Here is a 23,297-nt window from a genome sequence, read left to right as displayed (position 1 = left end):
GCTACCAGTGAGTTTTATTTGGGAAGCTAGATCTTAAATTTGTACAGTTTTGAAAATTTTACTTCCAAAAGTGATGTGTATTTCTCTCTAGTCTCTGTAATTAAAGCAAGCCTAGAGCAAAATTCTTCCTAGTTAGAGAAAGTGGAAAGGGTAGTTGTGTTAATTCCCAAAGATGTAGATTTTGAGTTTTAGAGAGGAATATGCAGATATGTCTACCTTCCTTGGACTGAGATATTTTATCTTTATGTTAGAACCATAAGCCATTGGAATATTGGGTTTATTTTATAATTCTATTTTAAAGGAGGAAAATCAGAATATTTAAGAATAAAACTATTATTTGTAGTCTCAGGGAGAGCTGGGGGCAAAGAAGAACCATAAGAAATTGTTCTTAGGGCTTCCCTGGTGGCACAGTGGTTAAGAATCTGCCTGCCAGTGCAAGGGACGTGGGTTCGATCCCTGGTCCGGGAAGATCCCACATGCCATGGAGCAACTAACCCCGTGCGCCACAACTACTGAGCCTGCGCTCTAGGGCCCACGAGCCACAACTGTTGAGCCCATGTGCCACAGCTACTGAAGCCTGTGTGCCCTAGAGCCTGTGCTCTGCAACAAAAGAAGCCACCGCAATGAGAAGCCCGCACGCCACAACGAGGAGTAGCCCCTGCTTGCCGCAACTAGGGAAAGCCTGCCCACAGCAACGAAGACCCAACACAGCCAAAAATAAATAAATAAATTTATTTTTAAAAAAAGAAAAAAGAAACTGTTCTTTTTCACATCAATCCTTTGATCTCTTTTTTTGTAAGTAGCTTTACTGAGATATAATTCACTTACCATATACATTTTACCCATTTTAAGTGTATAATTCAATGTTTTCTAGCAAATTCACAAGGTTATACAACCAAGACAATCTAATTTTTTTATTGAGATGTAATTTACATACTGTAAAAGTCACTCTTTTAAAGTATACAGTTCATACAGTTCTGCAGCCTGTGGAAGGAAAACCACATTCACAGAAAGACAGACAAAATGAAAAGGCAGAGGACTTTCTACCAGATGAAGGAACAAGATAAAACCCCAGAAAAACAACTAAATGAAATGGAGATAGGCAACCTTCCGGAAAAAGAATTCAGAATAATGATAGTGAAGATGATGAAGAAGATCCAGATGATCCAGTGAAGATGACCTCAGAAAAAGAATGGAGGCAAAGATCGAGAAGATGCAAGAAATGTTTAACAAAGACCTAGAAGAATTAAAGAACAAACACCTAGCAGAATTAAAGAACAAACAAACAGAGATGAACAATACAATAACTGAAATGAAAAATACACTAGAAGGAATCAATAGCAGAATAACTGAGGCAGAAGAACAGATAAGTGACCTGGAAGACAGAATGGTGGAATTCACTGCCATCTAAGAGAATAAAGAAAAAAGAATGAAAAGAAATGAAGACAGCCTAAGAGACCTCTGGGACAACATTAAACACAACAACATTCGCATTATAGGGGTTCCAGAAGGAGAAGAGAGAAAGGACCCAAGAAAATATTTGAAGAGATTATAGTCGAAAACTTCCCTAACATGGGAAAGGAAATAGCCACCCAAGTCCAGGAAGCACAGAGAGTCCCAGGCAGGATAAACCCAAGGAGAAACATGCCGAGACACATAGTACTCAAATTGACAAAAATTAAAGACAAAGAAAAATTATTGAAAGGGAAAAACGAAAAATAACATACAAGGGAACTCCCATAAGGTTAACAGCGATCTCTCAGCAGAAACTCTACAAGCCAGAAGGGAGTGGCATGATATATTTAAAGTGATGAAAGGGAAGAATCTACAACCAAGATTACTCTACCCAGCAAGGATCTCATTCAGATTCAACAGAGAAATCAAAAGCTTTACAGACAGGCAAAAGCTAAGAGAATTCAGCACCACCAAACCAGCTCTACAACGAATGCTGAAGGAACTTCTCTAAGTGGGAAACACAAGAGAAGAAAAGGGCCTACAAAAACAAATCCATAACAATTTAGAAAACAGTAATAGGAACATGCAAATCAATAATTACCTTAAACGTGAATGGATTAAATGCTTCAACCAAAAGACACAGGCTTGCTGAATGGATACAAAAACAAGACCCATATATATGCTGTCTACAAGAGACCCACTTCAGACCTAGGGACACATACAGACTGAAAGTGAGGGATTGGAAAAAGATATTCCTTGCAAATGGAAATCAAAAGAAAGCTGGGGGCTTCCCTGATGGCGCAGTGGTTGAGAGTCTGCCTGCCGTTGCAGGGGACACAGGTTCGTGCCCCAGTGCGGGAGGATCCCACAGGCCTCAGAGCAGCTGGGCCCGTGAGCCATGGCCGCTGAGCCTGTGCGTCCAGAGCCTGTGCTCCACAATGGGAGAGGACACAACAGTCAGAGGCCCGTGTACCAAAAAAAAAAAAAAGAAAGAAAGCTGGAGTAGCAATGCTCTTATCAGATAAAATAGACTTTTAAAATAAAGACTGTTACAAGAGACAGGGAAGGACACAACATAATGATCAAGGGATCAATCCAAGAAGAAGATATAACAATTATATATGCACCCAACATAGGAGCACCTCAGTACATAAGGCAACTGCTAACAGCTTTAAAAGAGGAAATCGACAGTAACACACAATAATAATGGGGGACTTTAACACCTCACTTACACCAATGGACAGATCATCCAAACAGAAAATTAATAAGGAAACACAAGCTTTAAATAACACAATAGACCAGCTAGATTTAATTGATATTTATAGGACATTCCATCCGAAAACAGCAGATTACACTTTCTTCTCAAGTGTGCATGGAACATTCTCCAGAATAGATCACATCCTGGGTCACAAATCAAGCCTCAGTAAACTTAAGAAAATTGAAATCATTTCAAGCATCTTTTCTGACCACAACACTATGAGATTAGAAATCAGTTACAGGGAAAAAAATGTAAAAAACACAAACACATGGAGGCTAAACAATATGTTACTAAATAACCAAGAGATCACTTAAGAAATCAAAGAGGAAATCAAAAAATACCTAGAGACAAATTACAATGAAAACATGACAATCCAAAACCTATGGGATGCAGCAAAAGCAGTTCTAAGAGGGAAATTTATAACAATACAAGCCTACCTCAAGAAACAAGAAAAATCTCAAATAAACAATATAAGTTACACCTAAAGGAACTAGGGAAAGAAGAAGAAACAAAACCCAAAGTTAGTAGAAGAAATCATAAAGATCAGAGCAGAAATAAATGAAATAGAATCAAAGAAAACAATAGCAAAGATCAATAAAACTAAAAGCTGGTTCTTTGAGAAGATAAACAAAATTGATAAACCATTAGCCAGACTCATCAAGAAAAAGAGGGAGAGGACTCAAATCAATAAAATTAGAAATGAAAAAGAAGTTACAACAGACACCTCAGAAATACAAAGCATCCTAAGAGACTACTACAAGCAACTCTATGCCAATAAAATGGACAACTTGGAAGAAATGGACAAATTCTTAGAAAGGTATAACCTTCCAAGACTGAACCAGGAAGAAATAGAAAATATGAACAGACCAATCACAAGTAATGAAATTGAAACTCTGATTAAAAATCTTCCAACAAACAAAAGTCCAGGACCAGATGGCTTCACAGGTGAATTCTATCAAACATTTAGAGAAGAGCTAACACCCATCCTTCTCAAACTCTTCCAAAAATTGCGGAGGAAGGAATACTCCCAAACTCATTCTATGAGGCCACCGTCACCCTGATACCAAAACCAGACAAAGATACCACAAAAAAAGAAAATTACAGACCAATATCACTGATGAATATAGATGCAAAAATCCTCAACAAAATACTAGCAAACAGAATCCAACAACACATTAAAAGGGTCATACACCATGATCAAGTGGGATTTATCCCAGGGATGCAAGGGTTCTTCACTATATGCAAATCAATCAATGTGATACACCATATTAACAAACTGAAGAATAAAAACCATATGATCATTTCAATAGATGCAGAAAAAGCTTTTGACAAAATTCAACACCCATTTATGATAAAAATTCTCCGGAAAGTGGGCATAGAGGGAACCAACCTCAACATAATAAAGGCCATATACGACAAACCCACAGCAAACAACATTCTCAATGGTGAAAAACTGAAAGCATTTTCTCTAAGATCAGGAACAAGACGAGGATGTCCACTCTCACCACTATTATTCAACATAGTTTTGGAAGTCCTAGCCACGGCAATCAGAGAAGAAAAAGAAATGAAAGGAATACAAATTGGAAAAGAAGAAGTAAAACTGTCACTGTTTGCAGATGACATGATACTATACATAGAGAATCCTAAAGATGCCACCAGAAATCTACTAGAGCTAATCAATGAATTTGGTAAAGTTGCGGGATACAAAATTAATGCACAGAAATCTCTTGCATTCCTATACACTAACGACGAAAGATCAGAAAGACAAATTAAGGAAACAATCCCATTCACCACTGCAACAAAAAGAATAAAATACCTAGGAATAAACCTACCTAAGGAGGTAAAAGACCTGCACTCAGAAAACTATAAGACACTCATGAAAGAAATCAAAGATGACACAAACAGATGGAGAGATATACCATGTTCTTGGATTGGTAGAATCAAAATTGTGTAAATGACCACACTACCCAAAGCAATCTACAGATTCAATGCAATCCCTATCAAATTACCAGTGGCATTTTTTACAGAACCAGAACAAAAAATCTTAAAATTTGTAAGGAGACACAAAAGACCCCGAATAGCCAAAGCAGTCTTGAGGGAAAGAAATGGAGCTGGAGGAATCAGACTCCCTGACTTCAGACTATACTACAAAGCTACAGTAATCAAGACAATATGGTAAAAACAGAAAATAGAAAAACAGAAATATAGATCAACGGAACAGGATAGAAAGCCCAGAGATAAACCCATGCACCTATGGTCAACTAATCTTTGACAAAGGAGGCAAGGATATACAATGGAAGAAAAGACAGTCTCTTCAATAAGTGGTGTTGGGAAAACTGGACAGCTACATGTAAAAGAATGAAATTAGAACACTCCCAACACCATACACAAAAATAAGCTCAAAATGGATCAGAGACCTAAATGTAAGACTGGACACTATAAAACTCTTAGAGGAAAACATAGGAAGAACACCCTTTGACATAAGTCACAGCAAGATCTTTTTTGATCCACCTCCTAGAGTAATGGAAATAAAATCAAAAATAAGCAAATGGGGCCTAATGAAACTTAAAATCTTTTGCAAAGGAAAGGAAACTAAAACAAGACGAAAAGACAACCCTGAGAATGGGAGAAGATATTTGCAAACGATTCAACAGACAAAGGATTAATCTTCAAAATATATAAACAGCTTATGCAGCTCAATATTAAAAAAACAAACAACCCTGGGCTTCCCTAGTGGCGCAGTGGTTGAGAGTCCGCCTGCCGATGCAGGGGACACGGGTTCGTGCCCCGGTCCGGGAAGATCCCACATGCCGCTGAGTGGCTAGGCCTGTGAGCTATGGCCGCTTAGCCTGCGCGTCTGGAGCCTGTGCTCCGCAACAGGAAAGGCCACAACAGTGAGAGGCCCACATAACACACACACAAAAAAAACCCAATCAAAAAATGGGCAGAAGACCTAAATAGACATTTCTCCAAAGAAGACATACAGATAGCCAAGAAGCACACGAAAAGCTGCTCAACATCACTAATTATTAGAGAAATGCAAATCAAAACTACAGTGAGGTATCACCTCACACCAGTTAGAATGGGCATCATCAGAAAATCTACAAACAACAAATGCTGGAGAGCGTGTGGAGAAAAGGGAACCCTCTTGCACTGTGGGTGGGAATGTAAATTGATACAGCCACTATGGAGAACAGTATGGAGGTTCCTTAAAAAACTAAAAATAGAATTACCATATGACCCAGCAATCCCACTCCTGGGCATATACCCAGAGAAAACTATAATTTAAAAAGGCACATGCACCCCAATGTTCATTGCAGCACTATTTACAATAGCCAGGTCATGGAAACAACGTAAATAGCTATCGACAGACGAATGGATAAAAAAGTTGTGGTACATATATACAATGGAATATTACTCAGCCATAATAAGGAATGAAATTGAGTCATTTATTGAGACGTGGATGGATCTAGAGAGTGTCATACAGAGTGAAGTAAGTCAGAAAGAGAAAAACAAATATCGTATATTAATGCATGTATGTGGAACCTAGAAAAATGGTACAGATGAACCAGTTTGCAAGGCAGAAACAGAGACACAGATGTAGAGAACAAACGTATGGACACCAAGGGAGGAAAGTGGTGGGGGGTGGGGGGATGGTGGTGGTGTAATGAATTGGGAGATTGGGATTGACATATATACACTAATATATATAGATAACTAATAAGAACCTGCTGTATAAAAAAATAAAATAAAATTCAAAAAAATAAAAATAAAAAAGTATACAGTTCAGGGACTTCCTTGGTGGTCCAGTGGTTAACACTTCACTTTCCAATGCAGAAGGGACGGGTTCGATCCCTGGTTGGGGAAGCTAAGATCCCACATGCCTTGGGGCCAAAAAAAAGAGGATAAAACAGAAGCAATATTGTAACAAATTCAATAAAGACTTTAAAAATGGTCCACATCAAAAAAAATCTTTATAAAATAAAGCATACAGTTCAGTGATTTTTACTAAAGTTGTACAACATCCCATTATCAAATTCCAGAACATTTTCATCATCCCCAAAATAAATCTTATACCATTAGCACTCACTCTTTTTTCTACCCTTCAGTTTTCTGCAGCCCTAGGCTACCATTAAATTCTCTGTCTCTATAGATTTGCCTATTTCAGATATTTCATATAAACAGAATCATACAATATGTGGTCTTTTGTGACTTTTTTTACCTAGCATAATATTTTCAGGGTTCATGTATGTTGTAGTGTGTATCAGTATTTCATTCCTTTTGATTGCTGAATAATATTCCATTTTAAGGTTATATCACATTTCAGTGATATCCATTCATCAGTTGATAGACACTTGGGTTGTTTTTACTTTTTGGCTATTATGAATAATGCTGCTATGAACATTGTGTACAAGTTTTTCTGTGGACATGTCTTCAGTTCTCTTGGGTATATACCTATAAGTGGAATTGCTGGATCATATGATAACTACTTTTAACATTTTGAGAAAATGCCAAACTTTTCCAAAGTAACTACATTATTTTACAATCCTGCCAACAATGTATGAGAGTTGCAGTTTCTCCACATCCTTGTCAACACTTGTTATTGTCTGATTTTTGGATTATAGCTATCCTAGTATGTGTGAAATAGTGTGTCACTGTGGTTTTGATTTGCCTTTCCCTAATGACGTTGAGCATCTTTTCATGTGTGTTGGCACATCTTTTGTACATCTTCTTTTAAGAATGTCTATTCAGATCCTTTACTCATTTTTAAAATGAGCTGTCTTTTTATTATTGATTTGTAAGAGTTCTTTATAAATTTTATTATTGAGTTGTAAGAATTTTTATCAGATTTATGATTTACAGTTATTTTGTCCCATTGTGTAGGTTGTCTGTTCACTTTCTTAGTGGTATCATTTGAAGCACAAAAGTTTTTAATTTCAGTGTAGTCCAGTTTATTTTTTCTTTGGTTGCTTGTGCTTTAGGTGTTATCTAAGAAACCATTGCCTAACCCAGGTCACAAAGATTTATTCCTATGCTTTGCTATGAGTTTTATAGTTTTAGCTCTCATATTTAGGTCTCTGATCCATTTTAAGTTAAGTTTACATGTGGTGTGAGGAAGAGGTCCAACTTCATTCCTTTTCATGTGGCTATCTCTTCTGTTTTTAAGGTAACAAGAATGTGGTAACCAGAGAGCACTTAGACCGTATGAAGAATAGCTGCATCGTTTGTAACATGGGACATTCCAACACGGAGATTGACGTGGTAAGTTCAAGTGACTCATCATTGGGTTTTGTTTTTTTTTTTCTCTCTCCTTCCCAAGAAACATAAACTAGAAGAAGAAAGAGCAGGGTCACCAGCCATCGTAAACATGACTGTACTGGTAGAACTGTTCATAGTCTGTTCACTCACTAGCCTTATGGCTTGTGCGTATGGATTCTACAAAGCTTCTTTATCTCAACTTAATCATTTCAAATGATTGGTTTTTTTCCACCTAAGCTTGATACCTACTTGTACTGTAAGCCATTTTATCTTTATGATTAGGATTAAGAGCTGGGTAAACTCAAAACTACAAAAAGGATACAATAAATGTGAGTCAGTATGCTAGTCAGTATTTTGGAGAGATTTGATTTTGCCATAAAGGTGAGATTAGTAGGTTGGTCCAGGGAAACAAGTCAAGGGAGGGAAATCTATGGGCTGGGATGAGAGCACTGCTTAAGATTGACTGTGTCTGTCAAATATGGTGGTTTCCCTTTTCTCTCCCTCTTTTATGGGGCTAGGTCTCCCCTTAACATATTTTCCAAACTGTAGTATTGGATCTATAGATGTCACAATCAATTCAGTAGCATGTGTTCCTCAAACATGGAAAACCTATAGCTGTGGTTCTCTAGTTTTATTATAGTCACCTAAAATTTTCTGATCCAACAGAACATTTGATCCTACTAAGGTGCCCAAGTAATAGTTAATAGAAGTGTTATTTATTTCTTTTCAGACTTACCAAAGTATCTCTCAGTGTGACTTTCACTCTGGTTTTAAGTTTTTATGGCATTTTTCTGACACAACTGTATTTCTCTCTGAGTAAATGGCTCAAGCAAAGCATGCTTTCATCTCCACTGAGGGCTGCTCTGATTGAGCTTCAGCATTGCCAGGTAAGGATCAGTTGATATACTGAGAGCCTGTGGGATATCTATTTTAAATGGTTTCTCTTTTTAACTCTGTGCTCTATTCTTCTGTTATTAAAAATAGCTGGGAAAACAACCTACCAAAGCCTGTTTCTACCCTTGAGGTTTTGGAGTGGCATGGCTCCATTACTCTGTCTTACCATGATATTTTGCTTATAATGAGTAATTTATTTAGTTCGTGTTTTTGAGGGATTTTTTGTTGTTGCTGTTTTGAGGGGTTTTTTGGTTTTTTTTGTTTGGTTTGGTTTTTTGGTTAAGTTTCACTTTTGTGCCATACTGCCCGTTTACTAAATGGTCAAAGGTATCAATATTTCTAAAACTATCTAGCCTATGATTGTCCTTTTCTGGATTGATCTGCTTGTAGAGCCCCCAGATGGAAAAATCTTAAAGGGAAGTGGTTATGCTCTGAGCGCTGAAGTGAAATCTTCTGAGTAAGCGAACAGGGAAGGAATTTCCATTCTAAACCCTCAAGAAGCTCTAAAATAAAGATAATTTCAATGCAGTCATGTAATTTTTATATTTTTACTTTATCTCATTTCATCCTCTTGACCACCCCACAAGGCAGTATTCTTATTCCTGATTTTCAGTTGGGAAAATAAAAGCTTAAGTACATTGTTCAGTCATAGCAGTTGGTTCAAAAATGAAATTGAAGCACAAAATTCAGGTTTTTTGACTTCAAGTCCAGTTTTTTTGTTTTTGTTTTTCTGTATGTTTTTGTTTGTTTTTTTAGTTTTTTAGTTTGGTTTTTTGTTTTGTTTTTTGGCCGTGCTTCACAGTTTGCAGGATCTTAGTTCCCTGACCTGACCAGGGATTGAACCTGGGCTCAGGCTCAGGCAGTGAAATCGCCGAGTCCTAACACTGGACTACCAGGGAATTCCCTGTTTTTCTGTATGTTATACTATGATCTCCTCATGCTTTTTAGATTACTTTCAAATTGTGGTGGTAATCTCTTCTCCAAAGGCAGCCCAGATATAAGTAATCTCTCAGGATAAAGGCCAGGAGACTCTTTACCTTCAATCATAAATATTTATTGTGTGATTGCTATATGCCAGGTCCTGTTCTATATGCTTGGGATCAGTGCACAAAACAGGCAAAGATTCCTACCCTCATGGAACTTATATTTTATGAGAAAAAGGACAATAGACATAATAAGTAAAATTTATAGTATGTTAGAAGGTGAAAGCACCGTAGAAAAAAGAAAAAGCAGAGCATGGTAAGGGGAAATCAAGAGTGCTGGGTTGTAATTTTAGATAGAGGGATCAAGGTATAAGCCTCATTAATAAGGTGATGGTTGAGCATATCTGAAGGAATTAACCATGTTGACTTTTAGGTGAAGGACATTTCACGATGAGGGAACAGCCAGAGCTAATGCCCCAATGCGCGAGTTGCCTAGTCTGTTTGAGGATCAACAATGAGGCCAGTATGACTAGAGCAGAAGAGCATGGGGCGGCCTTCCCTGGTGGCGCAGTGGTTGAGAGTCCGCCTGCCAATGCAGGGGACACGGGTTCGTGCCCCAGTCCGGGAAGATCCCACATGCCGCGGGGCGGCTAGGCCCGTGAGCCATGGCCGCTGAGCCTGCGCGTCCGGAGCCTGTGCTCCGCAATGGGAGAGGCCACAGCGGTGAGAGGCCCGCGTACTGCAAAAAAAAAAAAAAAAAAAAAGCATGGGGCAGGGAAGAGTGGAAAATGAGGTCAGAGAGATAATTAGCCACATCTTATAAGACCTCAGAGGCCATTGTAAGAGCTCCTGATTGTGTTCTGAGAGGAATATGGAGCCGCTGTAGGATTTATGCCTTCTGTTTTAAAAGGATGATTTTTTATTTTAGAAGTGTCACCCTGGCTGCTGCATTGAGACTAGACCTTTTGCAGGTATTGCTAGGTAGCCCCAGTATCTGCCACTGCCACTAGCCAAGAGCCATCTTTCAACTGTCTTCGTGCTCTTCTTAGCAGAAAGTATATGACTAAACTAAGTGATCCAGAAAGGGAGATGTTCAGAATGACTTTGGAAAAGTTTAATTATGCAACTTTCAATGTAGTGTCACAGGGCATGCAAAGTGAAATTTAAGGAAATAGCAAACTCAACTAAACATTGATTCCAGAATGTTCATTCACTACTTAGCAAATTTGTGTTGAGTACTCACTCTGCTCTGTGCTAAGTACTAATTGGCTGAAGAAATAACAGTGAACAATATGCCTGCTTTCCTGGAGCTTATATTCTACTGTGGGAAACAATTACTAAATAGACAGTTATGGACTTCCCTGGTGACACAGTTGTTAAGAATCTGCCTGCCAGGGCTTCCCTCGTGGTGCAGTGGTTGAGAGTCTGCCTGCCAATGCAGGGGACGCGGGTTCGGCCCCGGTCCGGGAAGATCCCACATGCCTGCGGAGCGGCTGGGCGTGTGAGCCATGGCCGCTGAGCCTGCGCGTCCGGAGCCTGTGCTCTGCAATGGGAGAGCCACAGCAGTGAGAGGCCCGTGTACCGCAAAAAAAAAAAAAAAAAAAAAAGAATCTGCCTGCCAATGCAGGGGACATGGGTTCAAGCCCTGGTCTGGGAGGATCCCACATGCCGCGGAGCAACTAAGCCCGTGTGCCACAACTACTGAGCCTGCACTCTAGAGCCCGCGAGCCACAACTACTGAGCCCATGCGCCACAACTGCTGAAGCCCATGCGCCTAGAGCCCGTGCCCTGCAACAAGAGAAGCCACCACAATGAGAAGCCCGCACACCGCAATGAAGAGTAGCCCCCACTCGCTGCAACTAGAGAAAGCCCGCGCGCAGCAACGAAGACCCAACACAGCCAAAAAAAAAATAGACAGTTATTTTCAGTTAGTGCCTAATACTGAAGTAAAACAGAAAGATGAGGACATTGAGGTTGCTATTTAATTAGGGTGATCAAAGAAGGTGTCTTTGAGGAGATAACATTTGAACAAAAACTTGAATGACCATTCTATTCAGAGAGAATGGTGAGTCAAGACCATGAGGTAGAAACATGCTTGATGTGTTTGAGGAACAGAAAAGGTGCCATTGTGGCAGGAACAGAATGGGCAAGGGGATGAGGATAAGAGGCAGCAAGGAGGTAGTGGGTTATGTACAGCTTCGTAGGCCATGGTATGGACTTTAGATTTTATTCTGCATACAGGTGAAGCCATTGGAAGGTTTTGAGTGGGTGACTGATGAAATCTGACATATGTTTTAAAAAATAACCTTGGCTGTTGTATGAAGAAAACACTTCCGGAGCTTGAGTGGTGATAGGGACGATAGCAAACTCTTTCAGTATTTCCAGCAATAGAAGGAGGTAGCTTGGATTAGATGGATAAACAATGGAGGTGATAAGAAGTGATATATTGTGAAGGTAGGACCAGTGGGCTTTGCTACATGGATTGGATGCAGAGTGTGATAAAAAGAGATGAATCACTGTAAGTTAACTCAGCAAAACTGGGAAGGAAAATGACTTGGTAAATTTTTATCCCGAGTTTTTAGTGATCAAAAATATAAGGATCTTTTTTTGTGGAGGAATTTACAGTTTACCTAACCTTGAGATGTTGACTGCTGCATTTTAAGGAAGCAATTGCTCATGGAAAGAGTTGGTCATTTAGAAAACTGCATTTTTTTCTGAAAAATAATACCATGAATACTTAGGGGACCTGTGATAGGGATGTGCTCTTAGCTGCCTTTTGTCCAAGTCTTTCTGTCACATACTTCCTTTCTCTTGAAAAGAAACCTGCTTACCCGTATATATCACATAGACAGCCTGTGTGACTGTAAGCTTCACAGTTCAGGTGGTTAAACCATTATGTGCACATGCTTTAAAAGTTTTTGCCAGCCTGGGCTACACTGGTGGCGCAGTGGTTAAGAATCCACCTGCCAATGCAGGGGACATGGGTTCGAGCCCGGGTCCGGGAAGATCCCACATGCCGCGGAGTGGCTAAGCCTGTGCGCCACAACTACTGAGCCTGCGCGCCTAGAGCCCGTGCTCCGCAACAAGAGAAGCCACTGCATTGAGAAGCCCGCGCACCGCAACGAAGAGTAGACCCCGCTTGCCACAGCTAGAGGAAGCCTGAGTGCAGCAACAAAGACCCAATGCAGCCAAAAGTAATAAATAAATAAAGTAAATAAATTTTAAAAAAAAAGTTTTTGCCAGCCAGAGAATTACAGCCTGAGACTTGCTACTGACTCCGTGCTTTGCAGGACTAGAACCACAGCTGTTCTTGGCTTTACAGTGGGACGTACACCTAGTTTGGGAAGGGAGTGGGCATAGGGGACCTTTTTCCTGGTAGATTGCTTAGTGATTATAAATCCACAGAAAAGACATTGGATGTCTTTAAGAGAAATTCTTGTAAAACTGTTCTAGCCATAGGAAACACTTCTCTCAAGGAGTGTAAATGCCAAATAGACTTTAATAGTTTATTGGAACTGCATGGGCAGTGCTGGGGATAACTTAACCAAGTTGCTCTTCAAACCCCATTTTAAACCCTCAGGTCTTTTGCTTGCATCATAGCCATCCCAGTGCTCTAGTAAATTGCCTCTACTAAGCACTGATCATTTTTATGATGTTCCTAAGAAGTTCCCTTTCCTTGATTCCACCACATCTTTTTTCCCAGGGAATATTTCCTAAGACAAGAGACTCTTGTTATCATTGTGTCAGCTCTTTAGTTCCAGTCATCAAGATTGCTTGTCCAATGGAAGATTGGGAGTATGAAACATTAAGAACTTGAAATACTTAAAGTCCCATTATCTCAATAAAAAAATTACTTATATTACCAAAGAGTATCTCTTGTCTCTACATGGTTATTGTCCTCCATGGTGATATTTCTAAAGGCTGAGGGATTTACTCTGTATATCCTTAACGTCCCCAAATGGCCTATTTGCTTAAATTCTTTTTAACTCTATTTATAGTATTTATTTATAAAATTTCTTTTTAAAATCTTAATTTTAAAGTAGTACTTCCTCAATTTAAAATTCAAGCAACATAAATACGTATAAAGTAAGAAGCAAAAAATTTACAAAATTGAGGTTACAGCATATTATTTCTGCAACTTGATTTTTTCACTTAATAATGTATGGTTTTCATGTTAACAAATACAGATCTACTAATTTCTTTTTTTTGAGAATTACATTATATTCCATTGTATGGAATTATCCTGATTTACTTAGCCATTCCCATGTTGATTTACATTTTTTGCTATTATAAATAATGTTGGGTTAAACATTCGTGGGCACTTATATTTCTGAACTTGAACAAGTATTTCTATAGGATAGAGCCCTAAAAGTGAATTTGATTGGTCAAAGATTAGGTACATATGAAATTTTGTTAGCTACTGCCAAATTGCCCTCTAGAAAGGTTGAACTAATTTATGAAACTTGACATCGGAAGAGATTTTATATTTCCCATCTACCTAATAAAGAAATGGTCCAGACCATTAATAAAGTCCTGAATATACTGAATCTAATTATAATTATATGTCTTTCTTTCCCACTAGATTAGTAAAGAAAAGAAGATACAGTCCCTGTCAATAAACAGCTCACAGTCTAGTAGAGGAGTCCACAGTCTTATCTATAATAGTGTTCTTTGCTATAATGCCTAGCATACAGTATGTACTCCAGTAAATGATTGTCATATAACGGAAGTGTTTCTCTTTATTTGTCTGATAACTACTATTTGGCAGAACTTCTCAATTTTACCAACTTGAGCCAATGGGTAGTCTTAGAGTACAGACTCCCTTTCTATTTTAGGCATTGCCTCTTGGAAGAAGGAAGTTGTTGCCTTAAGTCTAAACCCTGTGACTGTTATTTGATTACTGCTGTTAATAAACTTAACATTTCTTCTCTTCTCGGAATATACAATATACAGAAATGGAAGGAGGGTGAGCCATTGGGAGCTTTACTCTACCATTAAGCATTGCTCTAAAGGCTACCTCACATTTGCACTTAGGTCACAAAGCTTCTGTAACTTTAGGGTGAACCACCATCATTGAGAAGGTGGAACCTGGGATGTTGGGACATGAGAGCAGAACCTTGGGCCCCGGCATGCTATGTGTAGGACATTCATTCTTCTCTAACTAATCTCACTCAGCTCTGACCCTCCTGTTTTCTGTGTCTCTTCAGCACTTATGTATTCAGTTTGCACTGTATTAATTTGCACTTGTTTGCATGTTGCTTCATAAGTATTAAAGGCTTTTATCCCCTCACATATGTATTGTTTTGTGTCCCGAACTAAAGTATGAGCTTTTTGAAGGCAGAAACCATGTCTTTGGTTTCTTTTGTATTTCCCATAGCACCTTTTACTGTGCTCAGCAGAGAGTGGGCGCACAGTATATGTTGTGGAATGACATCCTGAGTGATCTCTCCCTGGCTGGGCCTAAGATTAAATTCCCTGAAATGGAACAGTCCTAACCAACCCAGGACAGGTATTCTCCATCTGGCATGTTGGTTGCTTCTTTCAACTTGCTATCTGAAATGGGAGCCCCTTCCACATCTTTCCATCCAGAAAGTGGGACTTGGCATGGCTGATGGTGTGCTTGCTGTGTTGTGTTCCAGGCGAGTCTTCGGACACCAGAACTGACCTGGGAGCGAGTGAGATCCCAAGTTGACCATGTAATATGGCCTGATGGCAAGAGGATAGTGTTGCTGGCAGAGGTAAGACCTGAGGCTGGAGAAGTTCACCCCTGACAGGAGAGACTGCAGTACCCATGTCTCCTCCCCTTCATATTCTCTCATACTTTCAACTCCTCTTAAGAATAAGCTTAACTACTTTACCAATGGATTTTACATCTAATTGTGAAAGGTCTTTTCATTCAGCAATTAAGAAACTATTTTGGTTCCCCACTTTTCACCAATTATCCTGTCTCTCTGTCACTCTACAGGTTGAGTCAGACAATGGCTTATTACTGTGGAAGGAATTAATGGATAGAACCATTGCCACTTTGAGTGATGCTTATAAAGAGATAATGTCATTTGTGGGATGGTTTAATCAGGAAGCACAAAGTAGATATTTCTGACTGTAACTAAGATAATCTTAGGCAAACTCTGAGAAGGTCATGTCTTTGCTAATAGATTCCCTGTTTCTGAGTGTCCATTCCCCTAAACTGAGCCAGACGTGTAGTAGATACCCAGCTATGTATTGGTTGTATGGTTGATATTTCCCTTTCCTGGCTTCTTCTAGCTCAGCCTTACTCTTGACTTTCAGGCCACTTAGACTCCCATGTCAATGTTTGGCCACTTTTCCTTTCTTGACAGCTTCTCTTTCCTATCCTAGATTTCTGACAGCTGTAACAATGCCCCCTGTTTTTACCTTAACACTTTCTCTTCTTCAGGGAAAGATACCAAGATTACAAGGGGGACAATAATACTTCCCTTGAGTTTTGATTTTCAGTCTTTTTTTTTAATTAAAGAAACTGAAAATGAAAACATATACTGTCTTCATCTAGAGGCCTTTAAATTTATTTTTGAGTCTTCTTCCTATTCTCTTCACTTTTTCTCACCTTATCTCACCTTCTCAAATACTTTAGGGCATCTATAAAGTATGTACAGGAGTGTGTACAGGGAGGGGATCGGCAGGTTGTTAAATATTCACTAATTGCTTTAAAGTCAGCCCACTGTCTGGTGACTTATTTCTAGGTCCCATCTAGTAATTTGGTGACAAAAGCTAGCACCATAGTTGTTTTTGGGCTACAATGGTTGAGCAGAAAACGTGGTCAAGCTTCCTAGGAAATAAAGTAGGAAAGAATGGCATTGGGGGGAAGGTTCTAGTCATTCTAACTCTCTGAATAACCCACTGGAAATACATGACTGCCCTTGAATTCAGGAGAACCAGGTTGAGGAAAAAGCACAGAAACCATCACAGCTTCCTAAGTCAAAAAATATCTCCCATCACGACCTGGAGAGGTTGCCCTTGGATTTGACCAGATCATTGTTTAGGACAGTTTTTCGAAGGAATATCGATGCCTCAGAAGGAAGATATTCTGTTGTAGAAAGCAGAAAATTCAAGGGAAATATACCCTCCTTTGGCATAAGCCTCAGTATCATGTGACTATCTCTATTCCTTTTTACATAAACGCAGAGATCTTTTATCTTATTATCTTCATCAGAATTTCTTAACATTTCACTCAGATGTCAATCAGTTCATTTCCACTGACTGAACACCTGCCTTTTGTCCAGCATGTTAGTTGGGAAGTGTTTGGAAAATGGCTGTCGTGTTCTTCCCTCACTCCTCAAAGCCAGAGACTTCATCTAACCAACCCATTTGTGTGTTAACCTTTGCTTTCTAGGGCCGTCTGCTAAACCTAAGCTGCTCCACAGTGCCTACATTTGTGCTCTCGATCACCGCAACTACTCAGGTAAGGCCTCCAGAGTGGGGAAGCAGTGGGCTGGAAAGAGTCATTAGCCCATCAGGGTTTCACTTGATATGGGGTAGATTGCTGTGAATGGCACGTCAGCATCCATTTCTCTGCTTTTCTAGGCTCTTGCCTTGATAGAACTCTACAATGCTCCTGAGGGTCGCTATAAGCAGGATGTCTACCTGTTGCCCAAGAAAATGGGTAAGCAAGAGTCCTTCTATCCCAGTCCTTACCAAGTAGTTCAGAGTCAGAGGCTAAGGGAAGTTTGGGGGCATTATATTTCTTAGGGATAGAAAAAAGATATCTTCATCTTGTAAAGTAGGAGCTAGGATTCTTAGATTTCATCCACAGTTGATTTATCACGTTTTCCAAATAGGTTGTCCTAATGAAGTAAGGACATTTTGTTGTGATTTAGTTTACCTGCCTGTGAATTTTAAGGATTTTCCCAAAGTATCTATTACACAAGAAAAAAATCTCAAAGGAAAAAAAAAACTCTTCCCCCCACAAGAAAGAGGAATCATCTCCTACCTTGTGCCATCTGACTTACTCCAGTTCTAGGCTGCTAAGTAGCTCCTACCAAACTTTTCTCAGACCAAGAAGACTTTCATACTACACCTTCTAACTCTGACCCTGTTGCTTCAGGCCAAAGGAAAGACTCTTAATAGCTTCTGTTAAGAGTTTAGTTATGTGGCCGTTTCGTATAGGAGAAACATTAAACTGTCTTAAATTTTTAACGAACCTGCTTCAGACACCTGAACTGATACTGTATGTTTATAAACTCCCAAGCCAAAGATCAGGGAATAAATCAGCTTCTGGTTTTGTTTTGCTTCAGCATTAGATGCACAGCAACTGTGAGAAGTTGACATATTATCCCTTTAATAGACACCTTGGAAGAATATAAAAAAGTAGAACAGTCCATAACTGAATGTATAATGAAGTTAGGGAGACCAAACAAATACATAGGAAATGACTCAAAATTCTGAATAAGCAATATGTATTCAGGTAAGAGAATGTACATAGAAACCCATAAGAACTAAGGGTGTAGTGTCCTTCTCAGTCACTCCTTTCGGAGCTCCCCAAGTGTTAGTTTTTCTGAGTGACCTAAAGTATAAAGTACAAGGCAGAACTAAAGTTGGAGCGTCCTGTTTTTGAGTCCACCCACACTCCCATCCTTTCTTTTAGACTCCAAGGCCTATTGCTTCTTTCATTTCTCACTTTTCTGGGGAGAAGGAAAGGTTCAAGGCTGAAACAGCTTGTAAGGAAGAAATGTTATGACTTTGGAAAGCACTGGGCTTAAGCTCAAGCAACCATTCCTTAGAATTGAGGTCCAGTGAGCAAAAGTTAAGCATTTTTCATTCAGCTCCGAGAATTAGAAGGTGTCTTCCAACTTTTTAAGGCTGGAGAGAACAGCCAGACAAGAGGCAAGAATGCTTATACCAGGTCTTTTGTGATCTTTTGTTCCAGATGAGTATGTGGCCAGCCTACACCTGCCCACCTTTGATGCCCACCTGACCGAGCTGACAGATGAACAGGCCAAGTATCTGGGGCTCAACAAGAATGGGCCCTTCAAGCCCAATTACTACAGGTGCCTTGAACTCCCCATAAAATAGGGAAGCCTGAGTAGTGATGAGCTTCCTGCACTGGAATTGGTCTTTTCATCCATCACCATATTTACATGAACTAAGGAAAATAAACCCACTCTCCCTCACTACCACCCCCAAATGATTCTTTGAGGCCTTCTCCAGACATGAAACAGTGTTCCCTTTCCTGAATTTGCCACTTCATCTTCTTGATATGATGTTTACCCCTGTATGGAGAAAAACTGGCCTTCTTCATTGATGTGAAAAAGCACCACATTTATCTACCCTCACCATACACTGCAGAAAAGTCCCTGCCTCCCCGTTATACCTTTAGGCCGGCTCTTCATGTCCCAGCATCCCCACAAGCTGATAACATCACAGTCTCATCTTTCTTTTTTCCTGCAGGTATTAAGTTCCTGTAACTCAAGCCAGAAGAAGTTTTAAGGAATAGAACTCCAAGTCTTTTCTCCACTCCTATACAGGAAAGAACCCAGCAAGCTGCCTCTCCAATCAGCTGCCTGCCGTGCTCACCCTATATGTTAGGTTATTTATTTATTAACCTAAATAATAAATGTCGCCTTGGCCCAGAGTGTGGTTGCTGTCCTGAGGGCTGTGAGAGCCGCAGAGGACAGGCTGAGGAAGGAAAGAAATGGGGTTCCCAGTGGATCTTTTGAGTCATTCCCCACTGACTCGGAATCCTCAGCACTGGGCATTGTTCTCTTGTCCAGGCTCAGGAGTTAGTCCATGGATTCCAGACTCCTCCTTCTCTGAGGTTTTCTGGAATAAATTTTTAGCAGCTGCCTTTCTCAGCTTTGGCCCTTCCCCAGGTGAGGCCTTTTGGAAGCCACTGAATTAACATGGCCTGGGTTCCCAGCCTTGACCATCACTATCACTGCCTTCTTTATAAAATGGAAGGAAGGAAGGAGTGTTGTGGCTTTGGCAAGCTACACAAAGAACTCAGCTGTGCCTCTGTTTCCTGGGAGTCTCCTTCCTTACCCAGGACTCCTTTCTTCTCCTTGAATATTTATGTCCATTTTAACAATTTCAGGTTCCAAGAGGAATGTGCCTCTATTATTTCCTCAACAGCTCTGATGTTTATCAGACATTTGTTTTGCCCTCTTTCTAACCCAACTAACCTCTGCTCAGGAAGTGAGGGCCAGCCCCACTGGGGCCCATGATTTTACTTCCTTGTCATTTAACTGGATAATTTCCCAGGAAGCTCCCTACAAATTGGCACTGTCTCAGAAAAGGAGGCTTGTTGTGAAACACTGCTTCCTGAAACTTCCTCCTATTGCCTAAAACTCCTTCTGAAACTGAGCAGGGAAAGGCTTACTTTCCAAGGGATTTGGGAGAGCAGGGCTTCAGAAATGCGACATCTTTCAGACCCACAGCTCAACACCCTAAAGAAGCAGAATATATTTATTTGTCTCCTGGGAAGGGCTTTGCAGCTTAACTGGCTAAGCTATACAGAGATGACACCGTAAACTGAATCCAGATGATCAAAGCTAGTTTGAACGTCATCAGACATTCATCCCTTTGGCCATTGCCATTGAATATGAAACTGAGATCTAACGTCTCTGCAATTTGGTCTGTGGTCTTTCTTCTCTGCTGGGATATCTTTTTATGTTCTGGCCATCTTGGGATTCTGTATTCCAGAGGTAGTTTCTTGAGTAACTCCAACATTACAAAAAATTTGTAATGTGAGCAGCCTGAAATTTTGTGTCCCACCTAAGAGTTGGATTCCTTTTAGAGACTGACCTGTTGGTCTTAAGGGTTCCATTGGGACCAGATTGGTTCTAAGAGTTAAAGTCTGGAGTGGTCCTAGGAATCTTGAATGAAATGAGTCCTTTTCCCCCCTGCTAACCCTGTTTAACACTCTCAGTTTTGTTTTTCCATTTTTCCCCTATCCTGGTCTGCCTCAAAGTCTCAAGACCAAGGTGACCCAAGGAAACACCAGACCACCCACGATCACCATAACCTTCCCACCCTAATTCTGCTCTCCGATTTCTACCTTCTCCAACTTCTCCTAGTCTTCACATATACCCACAGAGCTAGTCTGGAAGTGACCTTCCCTTTGGAGGTAGGGAGGTGGATCTTAGGTAAATGGTTGTTTGCCTCACTAAATAGTACACAGTCTCAGCCCATAGAATCTAGTTCCTCAGAGGCCGTATGTCTTAGCAAGTACTGGAAAAATGCCACATGCGTGGCTATATTGTTTCATGGAGAAGATCATAAATGCTGAAAATCCCACTAGGCCATTCAATTCTTCCTTTTGCCCACCCTATTCTGGCTTTTGTTTTAATTAATTGGATCCCTTTAACAGAAGATTCAGAAGATGAAATTTGTGTCTCATCTTATATCCAGAGAAGCTTCCATTAGGCAGATATCTGGACTCTAGCTTATTATGTTCTTAAGCCAAAGTCATAACCTGCTGTTTCTCAGCAAAGCCTGGCTGCCTGTGGAGATTACTATGTGCTGATCCTGACAGGACATACTCTGCCTTGAAAATGTGAAGAGACCCATTCCAAATGAAAAAGAGCCACACTGGGCTTCTAGGTTAGGTTGCCCATGTTGCTACCCATGGTGAGGTATTTGCCTCTGAGTTTCAGGTGACCACTCTTCGTCTCTTTCTGGGGACTCTGTGTCATAACCATTAAGGAAAAGGAGGTCCAGGCCTCCTGAGTATTTGGGTTCTATCTTGGTGTTGGAATTTGGTCGTTATTCTTTCTGCCCGTGTAATCAGAACAAATGCATCTTCTTCCCTCGAGCTCTCACCTCAGATGCATCCTAGGTATCTGGAAGCATGGGAAAGAAGACTAATTAGCTCTTTATATGTGACCCTGGCCTGTGGGGAATCTTACCGTTTTCTCTGCAGTGAATTTGTGCTAGTTTTCAAGGTTTTTTGCCTTCTTAATGGAAATACTGTTTTCTTTTTCTCATTAAAAAAAAAAGTATCTGGTCTACCTTTCCTCTGCCCTCCTACCTCCTCATCCTCCCCTCCCATATGAGCACGGCTCCCCATGGCCACATACTCCTGCAAAGCTTTTTTGCTGCTTGGCTTTTCTCTGAACAGATCTGAAATTGCTGCTCCTGTGGTTTTCTCAAAATTAACTTTGTCATGGTTTTAAAAAAGAAATCAAAATGCATTGTTGCATTAAGCTTTTTTAATAAAGGAAAATTACAGGAAAAAATAGGCAACACCAGCAAATTATATGTGGACAAGTTCTAAACTATATATACATACATATATATGTAAAATTATCTAGTTCTCATTGTCATCTTACTGAAAGGAAATAAAACCTCTAAAGATTGCCATATCTGAGAGGCTCTTGGAAATCTTTATGTCTAAGTGATTGTATTAGATCAGCAATAATGAATATGTAATCTCAAAAGATAAATAAAATATTCTTAAAATGGATTCTTGTACTGAGAGTATTCCTTGCTTCAGTGAACTAGGAATTTAGAGATGAGAGAGGCTTCTGGGCAACAGGCTAGAGAGCCTGCTGTAGCGCAAGGATGTGAAAAGCTGAAGCACTTACCAATAGGCATGTTTAAGTGTCCTTAGCCTTGAGTCCCTTGTTCCATGGTGGGTCATTCCACTCATAAATATCACCCTTCCCCCACTGCCCACCCCGTTCTGTGTATAAAGAACCTGCTTTCGTAAAGAGACCGCTCTGGGGGAGTTGAGAAGTATAGGCTTAAGGCAGAGGAACTAAAGCTTGGTTCTTGGTCCCCCAAGCCCTCTGTGTGCTGCCATAAGCTGGAGAGCACAGAAAGGCAGCCTCCTGTGGTTTGGGACCAAAAGACCCTGACTACAGGACCTGACTATGACATCCAACCAAAGAGAAGAAAGAAATGAATCTAGCAGAGAATTGTCTCTAAGTCAGGTTTTGCCTGAGTAAATCATAACCAGAGGATGAGTCCAACTGCCTGTTCTTTCTCAACTACCAGTAGAGTAGCCATTTTTGAGAAATAGCTACTAAAGATAGCCACTTTCTTTAGTTGACAACCTAAACAAGTTCTATATCCTGTATGCAAGATGTTTTCTTCCCTATTAGAATCTCATGCCACTTTGACTTCTGTTTGTCTAAACTAAGGGCCACAGGGCTGGAATAGCCTGGGTAATTGGTAATGGTTCAAAGGTGGCCCATTCTCAAAGGAGAATGCAGCAGCTAGCATGGAGCCTGTAAACCAGCTGGCAGGATTTGCTCCACTACAGCAAGGTTGTTTTGTTGTTTTTTTTTTGCGGTATGCGGGCCTCTCACTGCTGTGGCCTCTCCCGTTGCAGAGCACAGGCTCCGGACGCACAGGCTCAGCGGCCATGGCTCACGGGCCCAGCCGCTCCGCAGCACGTGGGATCCTCCCAGACCGGGGCACGAACCCGTGTCCCCTGCATCGGCAGGCGGACTCCCAACCACTGAGCCACCAGGGAAGCCCTACAGCAAGGTTTGACTCCTCTTTTGTGAAGGATGGAAACTTGAGTGCCTCGG

The 23,297-nt window shown here is 40.4% G+C and overlaps 1 protein-coding gene across 8 annotated transcripts in view; it reads left to right on the top strand.

Annotated features, from left to right (window-relative positions):
- Positions 1 to 22,225, top strand: part of AHCYL2 (adenosylhomocysteinase like 2) — a 178,166-nt gene extending 155,941 nt beyond the window's left edge. For 7 of the 8 annotated variants that reach the window (XM_030853779.2, XM_030853778.2, XM_060305341.2 and 4 more), the window contains 6 exons: positions 7,881 to 7,975; positions 15,429 to 15,527; positions 17,159 to 17,227; positions 17,350 to 17,428; positions 18,692 to 18,812; positions 19,213 to 22,225. In XM_030853779.2, the coding sequence (XP_030709639.1) occupies positions 7,881 to 7,975; positions 15,429 to 15,527; positions 17,159 to 17,227; positions 17,350 to 17,428; positions 18,692 to 18,812; positions 19,213 to 19,219 (470 nt within the window). In that variant the 3' untranslated portion in view covers positions 19,220 to 22,225. The other variant, XM_060305338.2, reaches the window with a different exon arrangement.
- Positions 22,226 to 23,297: the final 1,072 nt, after the last annotated feature.

This window comes from Globicephala melas, chromosome 9 (genome assembly GCF_963455315.2).
Source record: "Globicephala melas chromosome 9, mGloMel1.2, whole genome shotgun sequence".
Taxonomy (NCBI): Eukaryota; Metazoa; Chordata; class Mammalia; order Artiodactyla; family Delphinidae; genus Globicephala; species Globicephala melas.
The sequence above is the reverse complement of the archived record's forward strand: the minus strand, read 5'-3'. Positions and strand labels throughout refer to the sequence as shown.